General features: G+C 56.0%; 3 protein-coding genes across 3 annotated transcripts in view; all 3 read left to right on the top strand.

Annotated features, from left to right (window-relative positions):
* The first annotated feature begins 7,707 nt into the window (after positions 1-7,707).
* On the top strand, positions 7,708-9,074 carry LOC136107500 (metallothionein-1). The gene is made up of 3 exons (XM_065848590.2): positions 7,708-7,788; positions 8,161-8,226; positions 8,808-9,074. Exons 1-3 carry the CDS (start codon positions 7,758-7,760, stop codon positions 8,900-8,902), a joined length of 192 nt encoding a protein of 63 aa, XP_065704662.1. The 5' UTR covers positions 7,708-7,757; the 3' UTR covers positions 8,903-9,074.
* A 3,208-nt stretch (positions 9,075-12,282) lies between these two features.
* Positions 12,283-13,406, top strand: LOC136107369 (metallothionein-2). Its single transcript, XM_065848371.2, has 3 exons — positions 12,283-12,495; positions 12,582-12,647; positions 13,175-13,406. The coding sequence occupies exons 1-3, from the start codon at positions 12,465-12,467 to the stop codon at positions 13,267-13,269; spliced, it is 192 nt and encodes a 63-aa protein (XP_065704443.1). The 5' UTR covers positions 12,283-12,464; the 3' UTR covers positions 13,270-13,406.
* Positions 13,407-17,967: 4,561 nt separating this feature from the next.
* Positions 17,968-18,962, top strand: part of NUP93 (nucleoporin 93) — a 77,724-nt gene continuing 76,729 nt past the window's right edge. Inside the window, exon 1 of the mRNA XM_065848526.2 lies at positions 17,968-18,029. The gene's annotated coding sequence lies outside the window, so the exon portion shown is untranslated. The remainder of the gene's footprint in view (positions 18,030-18,962) is intronic.

The following is an 18,962-nucleotide window of genomic DNA, read 5'->3' on the forward strand; positions in this document are numbered from 1 at the left end:
AACCTCGTGTCCAAATGCTCTGTGCTGCCTGCGAGAAAGCAACCTCAAAGTATTGGTGCTGCTGTTCGTTGGGCTTATGCACCGTTTTGTACAGAGTCTGGCCACCGCGGTGCCAGGAGGAGGCTGAAAATGTCAGGGAGGTGGAGGACAAAACCTGCCAACCCACAGCATAAACACTAATGCCTGTCCCCATCCCAGTGTGGATTTTGGTACCCAGACCCTTATGGGTCTCCAGGGTCCCTCCTTCCAGCAGCAACAACTCCCTACCCATCCACAGGCTGGATGGAGAAACCCCAGCTCAAGGTCTTGGCTTTAGAAATTATTAAATTATTAAATTATTTTGAGTTTAAGAAATAATTTTAACACAATAACTTTCAGAAGTGCTGTAAATATGCCACCCTCTCCAATCAATGCCTGAATCAGCACCTGCGATCCACTGGCATCATCCATCACCCCCATCCCAGCAAGAGGCAGGTTTGGAAAAGAAGGCACTGGGACGACAGCCCTTCCCTGCAGAGGCCACCAGATTGAGGCAAAGCTTCATTTATTTCTAGGAAAGCTGGCAGATGCATTCAGGTTGGCATTTACTTGTGCATCAGCCAAGCCCCGGCCGGCAGCAGTGTCCCTGCCCTGCATACGAAGGAGAGCTCTCAAAGGCAGCGCTTGAGTGGAGATCATGCGACTCTGAATGTGACAACCACCGTTTTCTCTTTTTTTAAAATTGTTTTTACCAAGTTTTTCTGGAAGCTCTATCAATGTACCATTATACTTGTGCATAACACGGCAGCAGTCACATGCAGCATATTAAAGAGGGTTTTTTTTTTCCCTTTGTGGATCTACTTTTGGGTGAGCGCAGGTCTCAGTGCCAGCCTTGCAGTGGGTCTCCTCTTCTGGGTTCCGTTTTGGATATTGGAGCACAAAGGCAAAGCACCAGCGTGAACTCAGGCAACAGGGCGTTTGCTCGAACCCAGCAAATCCTGCTGCCTTCCCAGCAAAAATCTCCAGTTCCCTTCCCAGCAGCACCAAGCATTGATGGCAGGCTCTGCAAACCTGACTGAGCAAAACAGGGAAAAATCTACACTCTCAGAGCTTTTTATAGTAAATTTGCAGCCAGATGAAAATACCAGCTTCTTGCTAAATATGTATGATCTGGATTGTAAATATTGTTTTGCATCTGTAATTATGGTATTGGGTTTAGTGTGTCTGCAAGATGGTTAAATTACGCTGCCTGTTACAGCTGCCACTTTGAATTTGCTGGCTCTGAAACCCTTAAAATTGAAATAATGACTTAGCATTCATTTCCCTTCATTTGAAAGGCCTGACGTCTATATTATATGTACAACATCTAGTCCTGAGTTCTGCAACTGCCCCACTCACGTCACAGTCGTCTAGCTGTGCTCGGGACAGAGGTCCTTCCCTTTTCCCATCTGTATCGCAAGGGAAATCCCATAAAATCCTTGCTGAGCACGCAGGAAGAGCCCCAGGGTATTGCTGCTGCACAGCTGGGGCTGCAGTTCAGCTGGGATGGGTGCAGTTGCACTCAAGGGGTGATTTGGCTGTGTCATCAGGGAAGGGGTCTCAATATCCAGCAAGAGATTATGGCCATCATCCTTCCTGCTTGACCCCAGAGCTGCCCTGTACAACCTGACCAAGGCCATGCTCTATGACCAGTGTTTGCTCTTTTCTAGCTCCTGGGGATATATATATATATATATAGATAGATAGATATATACACACACACACATATATAAATAATATCATAATGTAATATATTGAATTTGGACTTGATGTTCCTTATGGGTCCCTTCCAACTTGAGATATTCTAAGATTCTATGAGTATAATTTATTGTAATATTACATACACAAGATAGACTAGACTAGACTAGAACCACACTTGGTTGCTGGCTTTCTAGGCAGGTTGCACAGAGAATCTGGCGATGATGGCACAACAGGTATGAGGATCATCACCCACCCAGGAGCTGTTTCTTGGCAAAGACTTAAAGACTTCAAATCTAACTGAAAATTCATGATGCCCTTATCTACCTGGCAGAGGATCCTCCTGCTTGGTCTTCCCAGTGAGATGCTAAACCCTGAGGAGCACTTAGATACTGAGCTTAGGAAAAAATTGGCAAAAACAACTATCCCCAGCCCTCGAGGAGGGGATAATATGGCTGGAGGGAGTGGGGAGGGGTGAGGAATAGCATCTGCGCTCCTAAATACTTTTGAAATTGAAGACTGAGCCTGTCTGAGCAGCAGCAAACCAGCTTTGCTATCTGCAGGGGCTTTTCTCTTTCCACATCCCAGGTTTGCTGCCTGAGACAGAGCAGAGTTTCTCCCCATTTCCCATGCACGTCCCTGGGATGGGATGGGAGATGCCTTCGGATGGGGATGGGAAGAGCCGCTGTGCTGGCACAGCAGCTATGTGAATCATTCCGGGATAGACAACCATGATCTCTGGATCTCAGGAGCAGGGCTATGAATACATAAAGGAAAATATCACATCCTTTTATTTCACACCTTTATACCAAGGGGGCTGGTGTTTTCTTACAAGCTCAGACAAGTGCCTACTCGACATCCCAGGGGATTACTCATCCCCTCCACTCTTGGCTTCTAATTAGCAGCTAAAAGGGAATAAAATAATTAAATATGCCCAAGGTAACGATACTTGGAAACTCCAGGTCACGTTTCAGCCGCAGGAGGTGGCAAGTAGTTGGAGCAGGTGAGTTTGAAGTCTGTGGGAACCTGAAAGACACAAAGGGAAGGGAAGATGTAGGGGAAATAAAAACAAGAGAAAGAAGAAAATCCAAATTGTACACTGGGAAAGCATTAGGTTTGTGAGCAAAAATGATGACAAGGGTTAAAGTGATGCTTAAAGCTTGTCTGTGCAGGTGCCAGCAGTGCTGGGCAAGGTGGGGGACACTTGGGGACCCCATTTCCCAGGAGGGTCTGCAGGGATGAGGGGGAACCCCTGACCCACCAGTACCCTGCTCTCACTGATGGGGGACAAGGTAAATTTGAACCCTTTTTTTTGTCAGCCAAAGCTTAGTCCGTCTTCCCCCCTTTCTTCCCCTTGGGGGCTGCAATTTTGCTCTTGTTAGGCCTCGAAGTAATTCCCATTAACATTTATGAGACTTTCATGATCAAAAGAGGAATCAGCCCTTTCATCTTCCAGACATGCCCGAACACACATCACCCAGCCCAAAAACCCCACACCAGCAGGTGGGGGCTTGTGCTGGGGTCCCCCACCCCAAAACTGGTGGGGAGTTTGCAGGGTCAGGCTCACCCTTCTGGACCCAACTTCACAGCATCAGTTCAGCATTTCTTCCTTTCCCTTCACCCTAAGGATAAATAATCAGCAAATCACCACCCTCTCAGCACTGTTTTTTCAAGACGGAGGTAATATTGATAGCTTGTTTCCAGATAAGAAATACAGAATAAATTTCAATCCCTTGCCCGGAGCTGTGGGACAAGCTGGTGGCTGAGCCTGGCTCAGAAACCTGGACTTGGAGTCCCAGTCCTGGCACAGCCGGCTGGGTTGCAAGGTGGCTCCCAAACAACCCACATCAAAGCGCGCTGCAGGGTTGTGAAAGCATTGCAGGATTGCATGAGGTGCAGTTCCTGCTTAATGAAAATCTGCTTATCCCCTTCCCACTGCGAGCAGGGCCTGTGCCAAAGGTTTCTGTTGCTACAGGTGTGATCATGGGCCAGCGAAGCCCACTGAGGCGTGCGTTTACTCGGGTAAATGGAGACACGCCATGTCTGCTGATAGCTGAGCATCTGGAGAAGCATCAACTGGGATATATTTTCCCAAAGCTGTGACTGAGGTGCAGGCAGGGGTTTGGCAAGAAAGCGGGCAGCTCCTGGGAAAGGAGTGAGGAGGGGAAGCAGGTGATGGGCTTAGCTCATGTCTGCCACTGAGACCAGAATATGTCTTTGCTCACCATTTCCTGGGGAAAAAAAAAAAAAAAAAAGAAGCCTCCACAGTGTGAAGTCAGCCCACTGATCCGGTTTCACTCCCAAATGCTTTCCAAGGCTTTGCCTGTGCACATGGGGAACGGTTGGGATCGGTTTCCCGGGGCAGGCAAGGGGTGATTCATCCTCTTCCTCCTCTGCCACAGGGCTGGCGAGCTCTGGCAAAACAAAATGACATCAGCACCTCTTTCCCATGTTTTAAACACTTGTTTATCATCAGCGAATAATAACCTGAGATACCCGTCAAATAAAAGCCGAGTCTGCTTTCTAAGCAGTGATCACTCCCATGGCTTCCTGCTGGCTTCCAGCATTTTGAGCGTGCTGTGTGTTTGCTGGGTGCTGGAGGGGATGCATAAAACCCTTATTTCCTCTTTTTTGGTTTGAAAGGTTGGTCCCAGGTGGGTGATGGCTCCTTGCACTCCCAGCAGCTCAGCCCCAGCCATGGCTCTCCTGCCCAGGCTCCAACATGAACAGGGAGCTGGAACGGGCAGACCTGAGCTGCCCTCGCTGCCACCGCAGGGTCAGGGACACCCCTGGGTGTCCTGCACACCTGGGATGCCATGGGCAGCAGCACCCTGCCTGGCAAGCAGCAGGCAATGGTGAGGGGCAGTGTAGCCCCAGGGACTGTTCCCTGTGATCTTTGCCCACACTGGTTTTGTATCTCCCTGGCACCTGTACCCGTGGGCCATAGTGATTTGAGCCATGGTGCTTTGCCAACAGAAGGATGGGTCACGAAACCCAGCACTACTTGGGAGGGGACAATGAGCACAGCGAGAGTGCCTTGGGGACACACATACCCTCAGAATGGGAAGAGAGGGACCTGTAGTCACCCACAAGGTCTGTTGAAGGTGATGTGCTGGGGTGACTACAGAAAATCACAGGCAACCGGAGGCAGAAGCAGGTTTGTCACGTGCCACAGCGTGACTGTGGGTGACAGGAGCCACACATCCCTCAGCGAGGAGTCAGGGCAGACCTGTGCCAGTCACCTCCTCGGGACCTGGCTGCTGCACGCTCCTCCTCGCCTGCCTGGCACCAGCCTTGAGTCACTGCCAGCCACCGGCACCAGCTCCAGCACCGTCCCATGGCTTTTGGCAATCGGCTCTAAGCACCTTGGGTGTCACAGATGCCTGTCACAGGGATGGGTGCCTCCACCGTGCCTTCCTGAAGGTTCCAGCCTCCTTCACTCCTTTTTGGGGAGCCCCATTCCTGCCATGCCCTGCAGAGTCATTACCCAGGCTCAGCCATCACCATCCCACCAGTGAGTGTCATCTCCAGCTCTGCCTGAATATCAGAGCATCGTGCTGACTCACCCACCCTAATTTGCCCAGCAGTATTGGGGTGATTGTCACGGACGTGCCTGGGGACAGAGCCAGGAATCCCATGCAGGGGACATGGCCACCAAGGGGTACGGCTCTGGCATGGCAAGGGCTGGTGAATAATGGGTGTGCAGGGATGCTGCCTATTTTGCTGGGCTCTGGGGAACAGCATCAGGCTCATTTAAATTATGGGGAACCCCCAGGCTTTCCCAGCAAATGGAAAGCATGGACCAAAAGGGAAGCTGAGGCTCACAGGGCCTTGTAACAGGGGTACTTAAGCAGCAGGCAGGTTTTCCCGGGGTCTCAGCTCTGCAGCTCCAGGGTGCTCCTGGAATTGCTGTGGCTGATGCATGTCTGCTTAACAACACACTGCTCTAGCCGTATCTCAAATTAGTTACAGAACAAACTGGAAGCAATACAGGACATCCCAGAGCCCCGATCGCTGGTCCTGCATCACCTGGAAGATGCTTTTTTCCTTGTTGGAAAGAAACGAAGGAAAGAAGAGCAAAAAGGGATGGGGTTTGAACTGAGGATGGGTGCTGAAGAGCTTTTTCTCTACCCTGTCCTTTCATGGCAGGGAATGCACAGCACAGCTGATGTTGTTCTGTTCCACTAACATGGGCTTCACCTTCCTCCCCTGGGCTGGAGGAGAAGGACCATTTCAGAGGGGCTGCCTGTGCCCGCATTCCTGAGCCACCACCAACCAGGGACAGGGACAATGTGCCAACACTATGGCTTTGCCTGAGTGGCCAAGGGTGCCAGGCAGTGGGGGACGACACAGTGGCTGCCATGGTGGCGTTGCTGTTCCACATGCATCCATCCCAACACAGCTGGAAGCACTTTTCTGTGCATATTCCTGCACCGTGGGAGTGCTAAGCTGGTTATTTCAGGAGGAGGACTCTGAGGAGATGTTCCTGTCTTCTGCCATGACATCCACACCACAGGGGACTGCAGCCAAGGCTGGTGAGCGGTCACTTGCATGCGTGTTCCCCGGCACGTTTGTGTTTCCCTGCTGCTGCGAGAGTGACTGACGCCCTTGGCACGCGGCCGGTCCCTGGCACCGTCCCCACCATCACGCCCTGGTACATCAGCAGCAGCGTGACACACGACCACGGGGCTAGCATGCTGGGGCACCAACAAGCCACTGCCAGGGCAGCAGGGACGAGGAAGGGGCCCATCAGCTCTGCCTTCCTCAAGTTTTTATGTACCGATTTCCCACCCTGGCCTGGCTCGGCGGGAGGAGACGCCAAGTCAGGTGCTGGCACTGCTCCCCACCCAACAAGCTCCAAACATGCCCAGACTGCTGGGTGGTAAAAATACTCCATGGCCCGCCGTTTCGGCTGGATTAGCATTGCCTCCAACAAACTGCCTTATCCAGGGACTGCAGGCAAAAGCCCAGATGGGATAAAACCCTGAAGAAAAGGAGTTTCAGAGTGCGGGGCAGCCGGGCTGGGATATCACCAACATCGGGGAGCACACAAAACCCCAGGAGTGAGGAGGAGGGATGTTCCACAGCTGGCAATGCCTCCTGGCTGTGGGGCAGTCCCTCCCTGCACCCAACATCTCAGAAAGCATCACTTCACACCTTCCACCCCAAACCCTCACTGCTCTTTCGAGTGGGTGGGTAAAACCTGCCAGAGGTGTTGACCAGGGTAATGGCAGCTTGCCTGTCACCCTCCTCCCCTGCACACCCGGATAATGGTGTGCGGAAATTAATTCAGATAAGTGGGACGAGACACCAGAGCTGGGAAGGAGACAGGGCCCCCGAGGTGCCATGCACGGCGCCGAGGGGACGTGGGCGCCGCCATCCTGGGGCGCTGGGAGGGCATGGCAGGCTCTGGCTGGGCCAGTTCAGCTTGTTGCTGCTCCTGCTTGTGGGGAGGGTGTTGGAGCCAAGGGATGGGGTCTGGGGCAGGGACTGCACCCCTGCCACCTTGCTGTGCCAGCTCCCCATCACCCCACTGTGCTGGGTCTTGGAGGAGGGGCTGAGAGTTCCCAGCAGTGGTGGCAGCCCTGGGACCAGTGCACCCCCACGAGACATCTAGGGTCTCAACACCTTGATTTTGGCAAAGCCCCTGCCTGTGGGGGGGGGCCTTGCTGGGTGCACCCCCTCAGCCCCTGGGAGTGGAGCAGTGCTCCCAAAGCAGGTGCCATCCATGTGATGAGAGCTGGCCGTTCTCTGCACCCCTCCACCAACATCTCAGTGATTGACACCCAGTCAGACCACCTGCTGCCACCAGCACCAGAGGGGGGACACAGGAGCCCCAAGTCCTGCCTGGCTGCCCGGGGAGTGAATCAGCAGTGCCCGGGGCAGGTGCCTGGCTGAGCCGTGTGCAGGCTGTGAGGGGCGGAGGTTTTGCACTCGCTCTCGCCTGGCCAAGGATAAATAGGAGGCAGCTGTGAGTCCTGCCAAAGCTGCTCTTCTCAGCGTCCAACGCATCTGACAGCCAGCACACAACCCAGGCAGACATGGACTCTCAGGACTGCCCTTGTGCCGCGGGTAAGGCAGCGCTTCCTTCTGCCTTGGACCTGCGGGGATGCAGGAGACGAGCATCCCTGTGGGACCACCCGCCTGGTGGCATCCTCCAACATCCCCGATGCTCTCGTCCTGGCCGGGCTGCCTGCTGGAATCCTCCTCCAGTGTTGCGGTGCCACACTTGGAGCATCTTGCTGGGAACGGGCGGGAATGACAAGACCACCCAACCGAGCGAGGCTGAAGCTTCAGCACCAGCCACTGCTGCTGGAGAGAGGATGCTCGGAAGGGCAGCAGTGCTCTTCCTGCCGCACTCACCCCGGAGCATCCCTGGGGATGTGGAGATTCCTTTCCACCACCTCCTTTCAACCCTTTTTTCTCCTTTTCTCTGTGTTTCAGGTGGCACCTGCACCTGTGGGGACAACTGCAAATGCAAAAACTGCAAATGCACATCATGCAAAAAAGGTAAGGGGGAGGAGCCCAAGCCCCACAGGGGATTGGGAGGCAGAAACACTCGTGGGGGCTTTCACTAGATGTCCTTAGACACACTGAATCAAAGCAGGCTCAGTATTGCCAGAATTGAGCTTATTCCTCCTGTATTATTTTGCTCCCAAAGGAGCACCCCATGAATTCCCCCTTCTGCCCCTCCACCAGGCAATATGAGCCAGACAATGTAACCCAAAACTCTGTGTACCCCTCACTGGTGCCTCAGGCTCAGGGCAAGGGGATGCTGCATGAAGAAACCAGAATTGGGATTTCTTCCAGCTGCTCCTGATGCCATCACCCCAGGGCAGAGCCGTGTGCAGGAGGGTTTGCACAGAGAGGGGCTGGGGGGTGCCCAGTGAGCCTCTGGGGTCCCGCACCCTCCCAGCCCTGGATGCAAAAACACCCTGGGAGATGCTGATGGGGTTGGGTATGCTGCTGAAGGGAGATGACACGCGTCGGTGGGAGGTCTCCAAACCAGCCATCCCCAACGGGACACCCCCAACCCCCATCCTGGGACCCCCTCCAAGAATGTGCCTGATTTCTTTTTCTTCCCTCCACAGGCTGCTGCTCCTGCTGCCCGGCGGGTTGTGCCAAGTGTGCGCAGGGCTGCGTGTGCAAGGGGCCACCCTCCGCCAAGTGCAGCTGCTGCAAATAGGGACCCCTGGCTGCACATCTGCAGGTGCTGCACATCTGGGGGGCTGAAGAAAAATAACCTTATTGTGTATGTTGGAGTTTTTTTTATATGTGTTCAGGTATCTTTAGTGTTTGCCACGTTAGACATGTAATAAACTACCTAAATAAAGCAATATGTATATAAAGGTCTATAAGGAACCTGGCACTTTTGTTGAAGGGGGGATTTCCCTGGAGAGTGGGAACGCAGCACATTTGGGGATCACGGCAAAGAGCCTGTGTCTTATTTTTGCTCCTTTCTTCCAGTCTTGGCTCTGCCGTCCCTGCCAGCAGCTCTGACTCTTATTTTAACACTTTCCCTGCACAACGAGGTAATTTATAGTTTGGGGTTTTTTTCCCCACCCTGTTGTTACCCAAGGGCAAATCCCATGCTCTCTTCCTCCACCAGAAATCCTTGGGCTAATGAGCAGCTCGTTATTACAAGCCTTCACCAACAGCATAATAACCACTGCAGCCCTGCCCATTTCCAGGGGTAACGTTTCCACGGCAGGTGCTGTAGCAGGGGAACAGGTTTGACTCCTCGCAGTTTAATTGAACTGGCTGGAAGAACCACACTACTTATTCACCCCCAACCACTGTGAGCCTTGTGGGGAGCCCCGACCCCCATGATGGGGTGTGATGCTCACCCTGCCCAAACACAGTCACACCACTGCCAGGATGCTGCACCCCAGGTGCCACAGGGCACTATGCTGCTTCTTAGGACACACAAGGGGTCCTGTCTGTCCCTGCACTCCCCAAATGCAGCCTTTTGGGGCTTTTTTAAGCTCCAAACCCCTCCCTGACCTGACCAGCCACTGCCGCCAGGACTAAGCCAGGGTTTCAGCACATCTGAGGCCACCTCTGCCCACTAGTCCAGGCGGGCTTTTCCCCCAGGGCATTTCCTGAGATGTCACCGCCACCCCACACTTCCGATGAACGTGAAGCATGTCCCTGTGCCAGCTGAAATGTAGGGCAGGGCAGGCATGCCGCAGGCAGGGTGCAGCACCGACTCTGGAGCATCAACATAAACTCAATTCTGTAAACAGCAGTTATCTCTACTCCTTCCTACCCACAGAGATTTATGTGCCAACATTGTAAAAAACATTGTAGGTGAGCCCCCAAACTGTGAATCCTATTAGGATTTATCCCCAAACATGTGGTTTAAACACTGGGGCAGACAGCAGCCCTCCAGCCTTGCTGTCCCCAATGGGTTTGTATCAGTCCTGCCCTGCGGCTCTGCCCCTTGTGCATCCCCTTGGTCCACGGCAGCACAATGGAAAACAGCTATCGGATACTGTGCCCTGCCTGCGTGGGAAGCAGGGGACATATGGGGGTCCCAGCAGCCTAGCTCTGAGCCCTGACAACCGTGCTGGGCAGCTGTGGTTCCTCTGCTTGCTTTACAGCTGCTGTAAAAATCAGAGTTGGACCTGGGACTCCACAGGCACAGCCTCAGGATTAACTGTTCATGGCCAGCCCCAGGAAATCGTAGTTATCAGCAGCAATGTCAGAAACCCCACAAAGTCCCCACTCCCAGCTGATGTCTGGCATGTGCCCTGCATCCCAGCATTTGGGTAAGCCTGCAGCTCGGGGGGAGGCATGGCTCATCCATCCCTGTCTCACCATGGAGTGACTTCATTATCCAGCAGAAATGCCCCAATTGCGAAACAGAGCATTTTCCAGGTTCTTTTCCCATTCCTGCTCTACACACTGTCCCATGAGGATGCTGTGCTGCCCTGTCCCGCTTGCAGTGACTGGAGGCCTGGGGCCACGTGCCCTGGGATCTGGCACAGCCTATCCATGGGTGACCTGGGGGGATTCCTAGAAACCTGGGAATTCTCCTGCCTCCTCCGCAGCCTTGCCCCTGTACAGTCATCCCCTGCTTTCAGTACAGCCCCATGTCGGGGTGCATGTCCCCATTTTGGGTTGTGGGGGGCTCTGCTTTCTTCAAACAGGGGTGCATCAGAGCTTGTCCCCGCTGGAGGGGGCGCAGAGGAGCAGCACTGGCCAGCAGCAATGTGCTGGGTGAGTGTCCAGGAAGCGATTTCACAACCCATGTTTATGTGCAATAAGACCACACGTGCACCATGACTTCACTTCTCCTCCTTTCCCGCTCAGCCAGTAGCAAGTGCAACGCCTGCTGGCTTAGCCTCGTATTTACACTCCCTCGCTGCTGCCCGTGAAAGACTGCCAGGAAAAAAAACCCCATGTTTTTGCAAACAAGCACAAGCCGTTCCCTGGCACAACCTGCCAGGGCCACCAACCTGCTCCTCATTCCAGCACTCGCTGGCCCAGGCTCTGTGGGGACCAATCCCATCCACACACCAGCACTGAGCCCAGACTTGTCCTATTTGCAACAAAACTGCCACCACCACGAGCACCAGGGCAGGTATGGAAATGGCCTGTCCCTTGCCCAGCCACTGTTTTCCACGCCAGATGCCAAGCTGGCTGTGGGCAGGAGGGGGGCAATGGAAGCTGGCTGGCATGTAAACACTGCGACAAGGGGGACAACTCACAGGCACCAGCAGTGACACAAAGCTATGATTCCCAGCAGTCACTGGGCAGACTGTGCCACGCTCCCATGCTGCACCCCAGTGCTGCATCCCTATGCCCACCCCTCCTGGGGTCCAGCCCAGCACCCCAGCCCCATGGTGGCTGCCCCAGGGCCATCCCACTCTCCCCGAGGATGCTGAGACTGACCCATCCCTGGGAACAGCCACACACATCCCATAGCCTCCCCAAGGGTGGGGGCACAGCCGCATCCCAGCACTGGGCACATGGGGCTGAGAAGGGAGGGCCAGGTGTTGTCACCGGGCTGTCCCAAATGTGCAAGGGTTGGTAGCGATGCCGTGCCAGCACTGTCACCCCCCTCTTGGCATCTTCCAGCATCATGGACCCCCAGGATCGCAGCAGTCTGCCAAGTGGGTGGTGGCAGAAAGGGGTGCGGGTAGGACCCCGTCGCTGGAAGCCGTGAGGGGTGTGGGCAGGTCCGTGACCCGGGGTGAGCACGGCACAGCCCCGGGGACAGCACAGCACGGCTCCCCGGTGGCGGCACGGCACCACGGCACTGCCCCACGCTGGGCACGGCCCAACGGCACGGCTGCCATTGAGCACGGCACCACGGCACGGCCCCCAGTGAGCACGGCCCCCAGTGAGCACGGCCCCCAGTGAGCACGGCCCCCAGTGAGCACGGCACCACGGCACCGGCCCGGAGGGCGCATGACCCCCGGTGAGCACGGCCCTACGGCACGGCCCCTCGGGCCGCACGGCTGGCAGCTCAGCGCCCGCCCCGTCGTGCGCACGGTCCCGGGTGCGCACGGTCCGTGGTGCGCACGGTCCGGGATGAGCACGGCCCGGCGGTGAGCACGGTCCCAGTGCGCACGGTCCCGTCCCGCCCCGCCGTGCGCAGCGCCAAGAACCGCCCTGCTCCTCCACCCCATAAATACCGGGCAGCCGACGCCGCTCGGTGCTGCTGCGAGCCCAGCCGAGCTGTGCCGTGTGTAGCCGAGCTTACTCAAGCCGCGTCTAGCTAAACCGCGCCTAGCCGAGCCATGGATCCCCAGGACTGCACGTGTGCCGCCGGTAAGTGTGCTGTTCCTTTCCCCTCCCGGCCGTGCCCGGCCAGTCCCGTTGCGGCGAGTCCGCTCACGGACCCTCTTCTGCCCCAGGTGACTCCTGCTCCTGCGCCGGGTCCTGCAAGTGCAAGAACTGCCGCTGCCAGAGCTGCCGCAAGAGTGAGTGGGGGGCTCAGCCCGGAGGGCACAGCTATTCTCTTGGGGGGCTGCCCTTGCCCTGTTGGACCCTCATGGGCACCTCCCTGTCCTTTAGTGGTACCCCCATGGGACCCTCCTGACTCTTGTCCTATATAGAAACCCCCCCTTGCTCTGTGGGACCCCTTATAGAGACCCCACCCCTCTCCCATGGATGTGCCTCTGCCCTGCAGTACCCTCATGATGATCCTTCCTTCTTCCCTTGACCCTTGGAGACCCTCATGTTCCACTTTGAGGGGGTGTCCCTACTCTGCAGGACCTTCATGGGGATTCTTCCCTTGCCCCCTGGAGACTCCCCCCTCTCCCCTTTGGGAGGGTGCACCTGCCCTGTAGGAGCTCCACAGAGACCCCGAACTGCTGCCCCGTTGGGATCACAGTCCTACCCATGGGGTTGGCGGGTGGGGAGTGTTTCCCACTCTCCATAGGGGTGCCCCTGCCCCATGGGACCCCCATTCCTTCCCATCCACCCCTAACTCTCATGTTCTTCCCAGGCTGCTGCTCCTGCTGCCCCGCAAGCTGCAGCAACTGTGCCAAGGGCTGCGTGTGCAAGGAGCCATCCAGCAGCAAGTGCAGCTGCTGCCACTGAGCCACTCAACTCTGCCTGTAAATAGCCGGCACGCTTCAGGGATGGGGGGTGGGGGGCATAAAAACCCTATTTTTTTCATGTTTTCTATTTTCTGTACCAGTGATGAAACTGGGTGGAAATAAAAGACCTTGGCTGAAGGTGTGAGTGCTGGAGGCTGAGCCCTGTCACTGCTCGTGACTCCTATGTGGGAATTGTTGTTTTGGGGTGGTGGGGATCTGTGTTTTGTGCCCTGATGATGGGTGGCTGCAGCGTGCTGGGATCAGGAGGTGGGCGGATGGGTAAGTGTGTGGGGCTGTGTTTTACTTCCGAAAGTCTCTGCCAAGTGAACGATGCTTTTTAGACACAGGAGCTCCTGCTGCCGGCTAGGGTGGCTGCTTGTGCCTGCCCGTGCACATCCCCTGGGTGTGCCCTGCCACAGAAGCAGGTTCCCAGCCCTGCTGCCAGGCCTGGCACCCCACTGCCGTTGCCCCTTCCCTGCCTCTTCATGCAGGCGGACAGCTCAGCCCAGCAGGGATGTCCCCTCCAACCCTTGGTGATCAGGCACCAGAAACAGGATGAATTTACAAACCCTGGGGCCTGAAATGAAGGCCCTTTGACACCCATGCAGTCCTTTCTGCCAGGCTGGGTGGCACAAGGAGAGGTGTCTGCAAGGAGGGAGTGTGGCAGTGCCAGTCCCTAATGCCCAAGCCCTTCCCAGGATGGTCCAGACACCCAAGGAAGCTGCTTGCCCCTTCCCCAAAGGTTTTCCCAGCTTCAATGCATGGCTCTGCAGGGGCTGCCTAACCTGCTCAGCACCCAGTCTCACTAGCGAGAAAAGCAATACCCAGCTCAGCACCCATTTGCCTTTTAAATGTGTTGCCTTATTGCATTAGTGTGGCTTTTGCCTAAGCAGCATTCCAGCACCCTGTGTTGCAGTAGAGGCTTAGTGCTGAAGCTGACGTTTAAGGGCATGCCTTGTCCTAAATGCATTAAAAAACAAAAAAAAGGGGGGCGGGGGGAAGATGCTTTGCTGCAAAACAAGACTGCTGGAGGGTTGATGTGGCCCCAGTGCTGGAGCTGGGTGTAGCAGGGCTGTGACCCCAGGCAGTGCAGCAGAGGGGCTGTGGGTTGAGCTACCCTCGTGGGGCCAGACACCACATCCTGCACCAGAAACAAAGCCGGGATGTGGATGGGGTTTCCCCTCTCAGGAAGAGCCCCAGGCATCAACCGCTCCTTCTTCCCAGAGGTGTGCCAGGATGGTACATGGGCACACAACCTCCACACCTGTGGCTGCCAGCCTGCCCTGACTGCTCCTGGTTCTCTGCCTGTGCACCCATCTGACAGCCGCAGCTGCCTGAGAGCTGTGGGTGCCCAACCTCAGTGCCTTCTGCAGCCTCCCTGGGTATGAATTGGAGTTGGGAAAACCACCAAACCAGTGGAATGGGTGCAGGTGCCCATGGGAGGTGCTGGCCTGGGATGTGCACAGTGCCTGTAGCTGAGGTGAAGTGCTTGAGGACTTTCAGGTCCCCTCAGGAGCATTTTTTGCAGAAAAAAAACCCTTACTTTTCAATGAAGTGACAACTGCTCTCAGCCCGCACAAAGCTGTGTATAGTGGGAGAGCTGTGGGATAAAGGTTCGATTCAAGAAGAGACCAGTGTGCTTTGTCCAGCCCCTTGAAGAAAAGCAGAGCTCAGCTTGCAGAGGTGGTTTGAGGTGATCGTGTGTCTCCCATGGGCACCCAGGGGAGCCAGGGCAGAGGTGTCCCAGCCAGGCAGCCCTGCGGTGGGGTGCAGCACCCCGAGGAGCTGTGCTAAGCACCAGTTCTGGCTCTGCGTGACCCCCATGCAGCTGATCTGTCTCCACGGCCCTGGGTGGTGCTGGCACGTGTCCTGTGGAGAGAGGACAGGCACCATGTGTGGACAGGATGTGTACCCTGTGCACTGTGTGCAAGAGAGCTGTGTGCAGAGGGGACGAGCACCCTGCACACACGACAGGCACCCTGTGCGGGTGGGACATAAACCCTGTACAGTGGGAACATGCACTTTGTGCAGAGGGGCATGCACCGTGTGCAGAGAGTAAATACACCCTGTGCAGAGGGGAAATGCACCGTGTGCCAAAGGGACAAACACCCTGTGCGCAGGGGCATAACACTCTGTCCTCAGGAGACGTGTACCCTGTGCAGAGGGGACGGGCACGCTGTGCACCCAGTGCAGAGGGGACGAACACCTAGAGCAGAGGGGAAATGCACCCAGTGCAGACCCAACATGCACTCTGTGCAGGGCAGACAGGCACCCCGTGCAGAGGGAGCACATTCGCTGTGTAGCGGGGACGGTCACCCAATGCAGAGGGGAAATATCACCTGTGCAGAGGCGGCAGGCACCCCGTGCAGAGGGGTCGGTTCCTCCTCCCGCAGGAGCGGCTCCCCGGGGCTCGGAGCCGCCGAGCGCTACCGCAGGGATTTGCTGCCACCTGCCTGTGCCGCGCTCAGCGCCGCCCGCAGCACCGGGACCCGCCTGGCCCGGCTGTCCCTGCGTGTGCCCGGCTCCCCCCGTGTCACCTGCCCTGCAGGGCGGCAGCCACTCCCAGCCCGCCCTGGGGGGCACCAGAGCTTGTCCCCGGGCTGCTCAGCGCTCTCTCCCTCCCGCTGGAGAGCTGCCCCGGGAGCCCGGACGGGCTGAGGGAGACAGCTGGGGTGGCATGGCCACCCTGTTAGGGCACCCATCCCACCAGGACACCCATTCCACCAGCACACCCATCCCACTGTGTTATCCATTTCATCAGGACATCCATCCTGCCAGGGCACCTTGCCAGGAACCAACGCACCCCTCAAAGCAGCTGGCCCAAGTACGCCAGTGACACAAGTGCTCTCTCTCCGTGCTAATTTTTGGGATGAAGCTTCATGGAGGGTGTAGCTGGACACCCTGGGGCCACCTCAAATGCAGCACACCCCAGGGCATGGATCAGTCTGTGACACAGGGAAAACATGCTTTATATGTGCCAGCTCTCGGCATATGGCACTAAATGTATTGGAAAGAGTTAAAACTACAGATTCATAAAGAACACAGACTCTGGGGAGTCAGGCAGGCACCCAGCATTAGAAAAAAAAACTGATTTTTGAGGGGTTGCTAGCCAGCTGCTGAACAACCGGTGAGTGTCATAGCACAGGGAGAGCAACCTAACTGCCTCACTAGCTGCCTCACAGGGGGGAAATTGGGGTTTGCACTTTTTAATTTTCCCTGGGAAAGGCAGCTCAGCTGGAATGGCTGCGAGTCACCTTTGCCTCCTTGGAGACATGAAGCAGGGCCAGTGGAACTGGGGCAGCCCCTGAAGGGCTGTAAGTTGTAGCAGACATGCTTATGCACCACCCCATATTCTGATGTGGACCTAAGTCTCTGCGATATGTTAGAGATGCTCCTGCCCTGCGGGTTGGGACATGGGCAGACCTGAGCATCAAGGAAGCCAGCTACCTGGCTAGCTACATTTTAGAGCCACCTTGGGTGGTTTTATATGCCCTAAGTGATGCTTGCAACTGGGAAAAAATGAAGTGCAGGAGATTATTTATGATGGCTTGAAAAAACTTGTATTTAGCGAGGCAAAGAAACTCCTCAGGAGCCTTCAATGAAAGCCATGTTCTGATGTTTGTCATCCTGTGTGCAAGGAGACACCCTTGGGAAAATCTGGATTGTGGTGCTGGGACAGGCTGGGATGTAACTCGCCCAAGCACAGCCCAGTGAGGGCAGATTTCTGTGCAGCTGCTTCACAGGCCAGCAGGCAGGGCCATGAATCAATGAACAGGGATGAACCTGGACACCCCTACCTGCACTTTGCAATTAGGGGGCAGCAATTGCAGCCCGTGTCAACACTGCCCCTGGGCTCAGAGCTGCTTTAGGCATGGGAACTGCTTTTTACATGGGGAATCTTGTGCACAGAGGCTGTATTAATTAAGAAATCCATTCAGCTTTGAAGGGCTGTAAGAAATCTTGGTGTTGCATCTGTTTCCCTTACTGGATATCAAGAAATGGGATCTGAAAGTGTCACTGCAGCTGGACCATGGGACTAGGGATCACCACAGCAGGAATAACTCCTCACCAGAGGGCAAGGTGGTGGGGATGGGGAGAGCTGGGCAAATGGGAGTCCCATTAAAGCAAGCCTTAAGGAGGACAGAAGACATGATTGTAGTTATGAGGGAGGGGCTCTGAAGGTTTGATGAGTGATGTTTCAGAGCAGTGACAAGGTCTGTCCACCACATCTCACACAAGCAGGCTCTTGGATGTGCCCTGTCGGTGTCCATGAAATTTCCAGTTCCCAGATCTTACCCTACAAATCCCAGCTCATTGGCAATATCTGCTGTAAGGCCTATGCTAATGTCCTGCCCCACCCTCTGCCATTATGCGCGTGTGCTCAGGAGGGGACCAATCGCAACGTGTCCCTGTCCACCCTCAGGAGCCCGTTCCACTGGTGATGGAGAACGTACAGCGCCGAGCGCACGGGGCGGACCGGCGCAGGGCAGCCTCGAACCCGCGATCTCCGTAGGCAGCAGCCCCGCCCCCCTCCTTCCCCAACACGCTGTCCGTGTCCGTCTCCGGGCGCCTCAATAAAGTTGTTGTCGCGAGAGGGCGGGAGCCGACGCACGGGGAGGAGTGGCGGCTGGACCAATAGAAGAGCTCAGCGCAGGGAAGCGCGGTATCTCGGCCAATGGGAGCGCGGGGAGGGACGTGAGGGCGACCAATGGGGACGCGCGGCGCGGGGGCGACAGGCGCGGCGACCGGAGTGGCGGGCAGGTGAGGGCGGCTCGCGGGTGTGTCATGGCTTCCCCTCTTGCCGCCTCCTCTTCCCCCTCGGTGGGCGGTGGCGGCTTCTAACGTCCCCCTGCCGGGTCCTGAGCCCTCGGCAGCCGCTCGGGGCTCTAACTCCTCGGTGCCCTCCGGTGACGGGCTCTGGCGAGGCCTCCTCTGAGGCGAGCCTCCTTCCGGAGAAGGCTGCCTGAGGCCGGACGTGAGCAGCCCCGGGCAGCGCCACGGCTCCCGGCGCTCCCTGACCAGCGCTCCAGCCGCAGTGCGGGCCGCTGCAGCAGGAGGCTGGTGGGAGCACTCGCAGGCCTCCCTGGGGGCTTTTCTTGATCTCCTCGGGAGTTTCTGTATATGTACTCGAAAAATAACCTGCGTTAAAACAGCGGAGCTGCTTTTATATGTGCGAGGAGTAGTCTCTTCATTGCTGGTTTGTGCTGGTTTGCAGTGCAAAGCCCAGCTATAGAGGGAGAGCTTAGCGTTTAACCGAGGTGCTGTGTTGGAAGCTGAAGCTCGTTGTTTGAATGGGGAGGTGTCAGGAGAGTGGGGCTCTTTTTGTGTGGTTTGTCCTCACCGTTTCAAGTTCTGTGCATAGGGGTTATTCTGCACCACGGTGGGGTTACAGGTTGGTTGCTGGCTGGGGGCAGAGCACCTGCTACAAGGCATCTGGTGGTGGGAGCTTGTGAAAGGCAGTGTTATGTTAATGAGTATAAAACTTCCTTAACAGTTCTGTGCACTGTCCCTGGCTCAACATCTCTTCCACAGCAGGTTTTGATAAGCTTATGTGACCTTGTAGGTGCTAAGCATTGCTTTCATATGTGCCTGGCAGGGTATAGAAGACTTTTGAAGGCAGAACGTAAACTGTAGATGATACTTGAGATTCCTGTGTTTTTCAGATCAGTAAGTTTGATGCAGGACAGGATAGCT

Source organism: Patagioenas fasciata, chromosome 13, assembly GCF_037038585.1.
Source record: "Patagioenas fasciata isolate bPatFas1 chromosome 13, bPatFas1.hap1, whole genome shotgun sequence".
Taxonomy (NCBI): Eukaryota; Metazoa; Chordata; class Aves; order Columbiformes; family Columbidae; genus Patagioenas; species Patagioenas fasciata.

What these genes read in the sequence shown, in the direction of transcription:
- LOC136107500 (XM_065848590.2), top strand. Translation starts at nt 7,758, where the DNA reads ATGGACTCTCAGGACTGCCCTTGTGCCGCGG. An exon ending in GGACTGCCCTTGTGCCGCGG is followed by an intron (nt 7,789 to 8,160) that starts GTAAGGCAGCGC and finishes TCTGTGTTTCAG; the next exon opens with GTGGCACCTGCACCTGTGGG. An exon ending in ATGCACATCATGCAAAAAAG is followed by an intron (nt 8,227 to 8,807) that starts GTAAGGGGGAGG and finishes TTCCCTCCACAG; the next exon opens with GCTGCTGCTCCTGCTGCCCG.
- LOC136107369 (XM_065848371.2), top strand. Translation starts at nt 12,465, where the DNA reads ATGGATCCCCAGGACTGCACGTGTGCCGCCG. An exon ending in GGACTGCACGTGTGCCGCCG is followed by an intron (nt 12,496 to 12,581) that starts GTAAGTGTGCTG and finishes CTTCTGCCCCAG; the next exon opens with GTGACTCCTGCTCCTGCGCC. An exon ending in CTGCCAGAGCTGCCGCAAGA is followed by an intron (nt 12,648 to 13,174) that starts GTGAGTGGGGGG and finishes TGTTCTTCCCAG; the next exon opens with GCTGCTGCTCCTGCTGCCCC.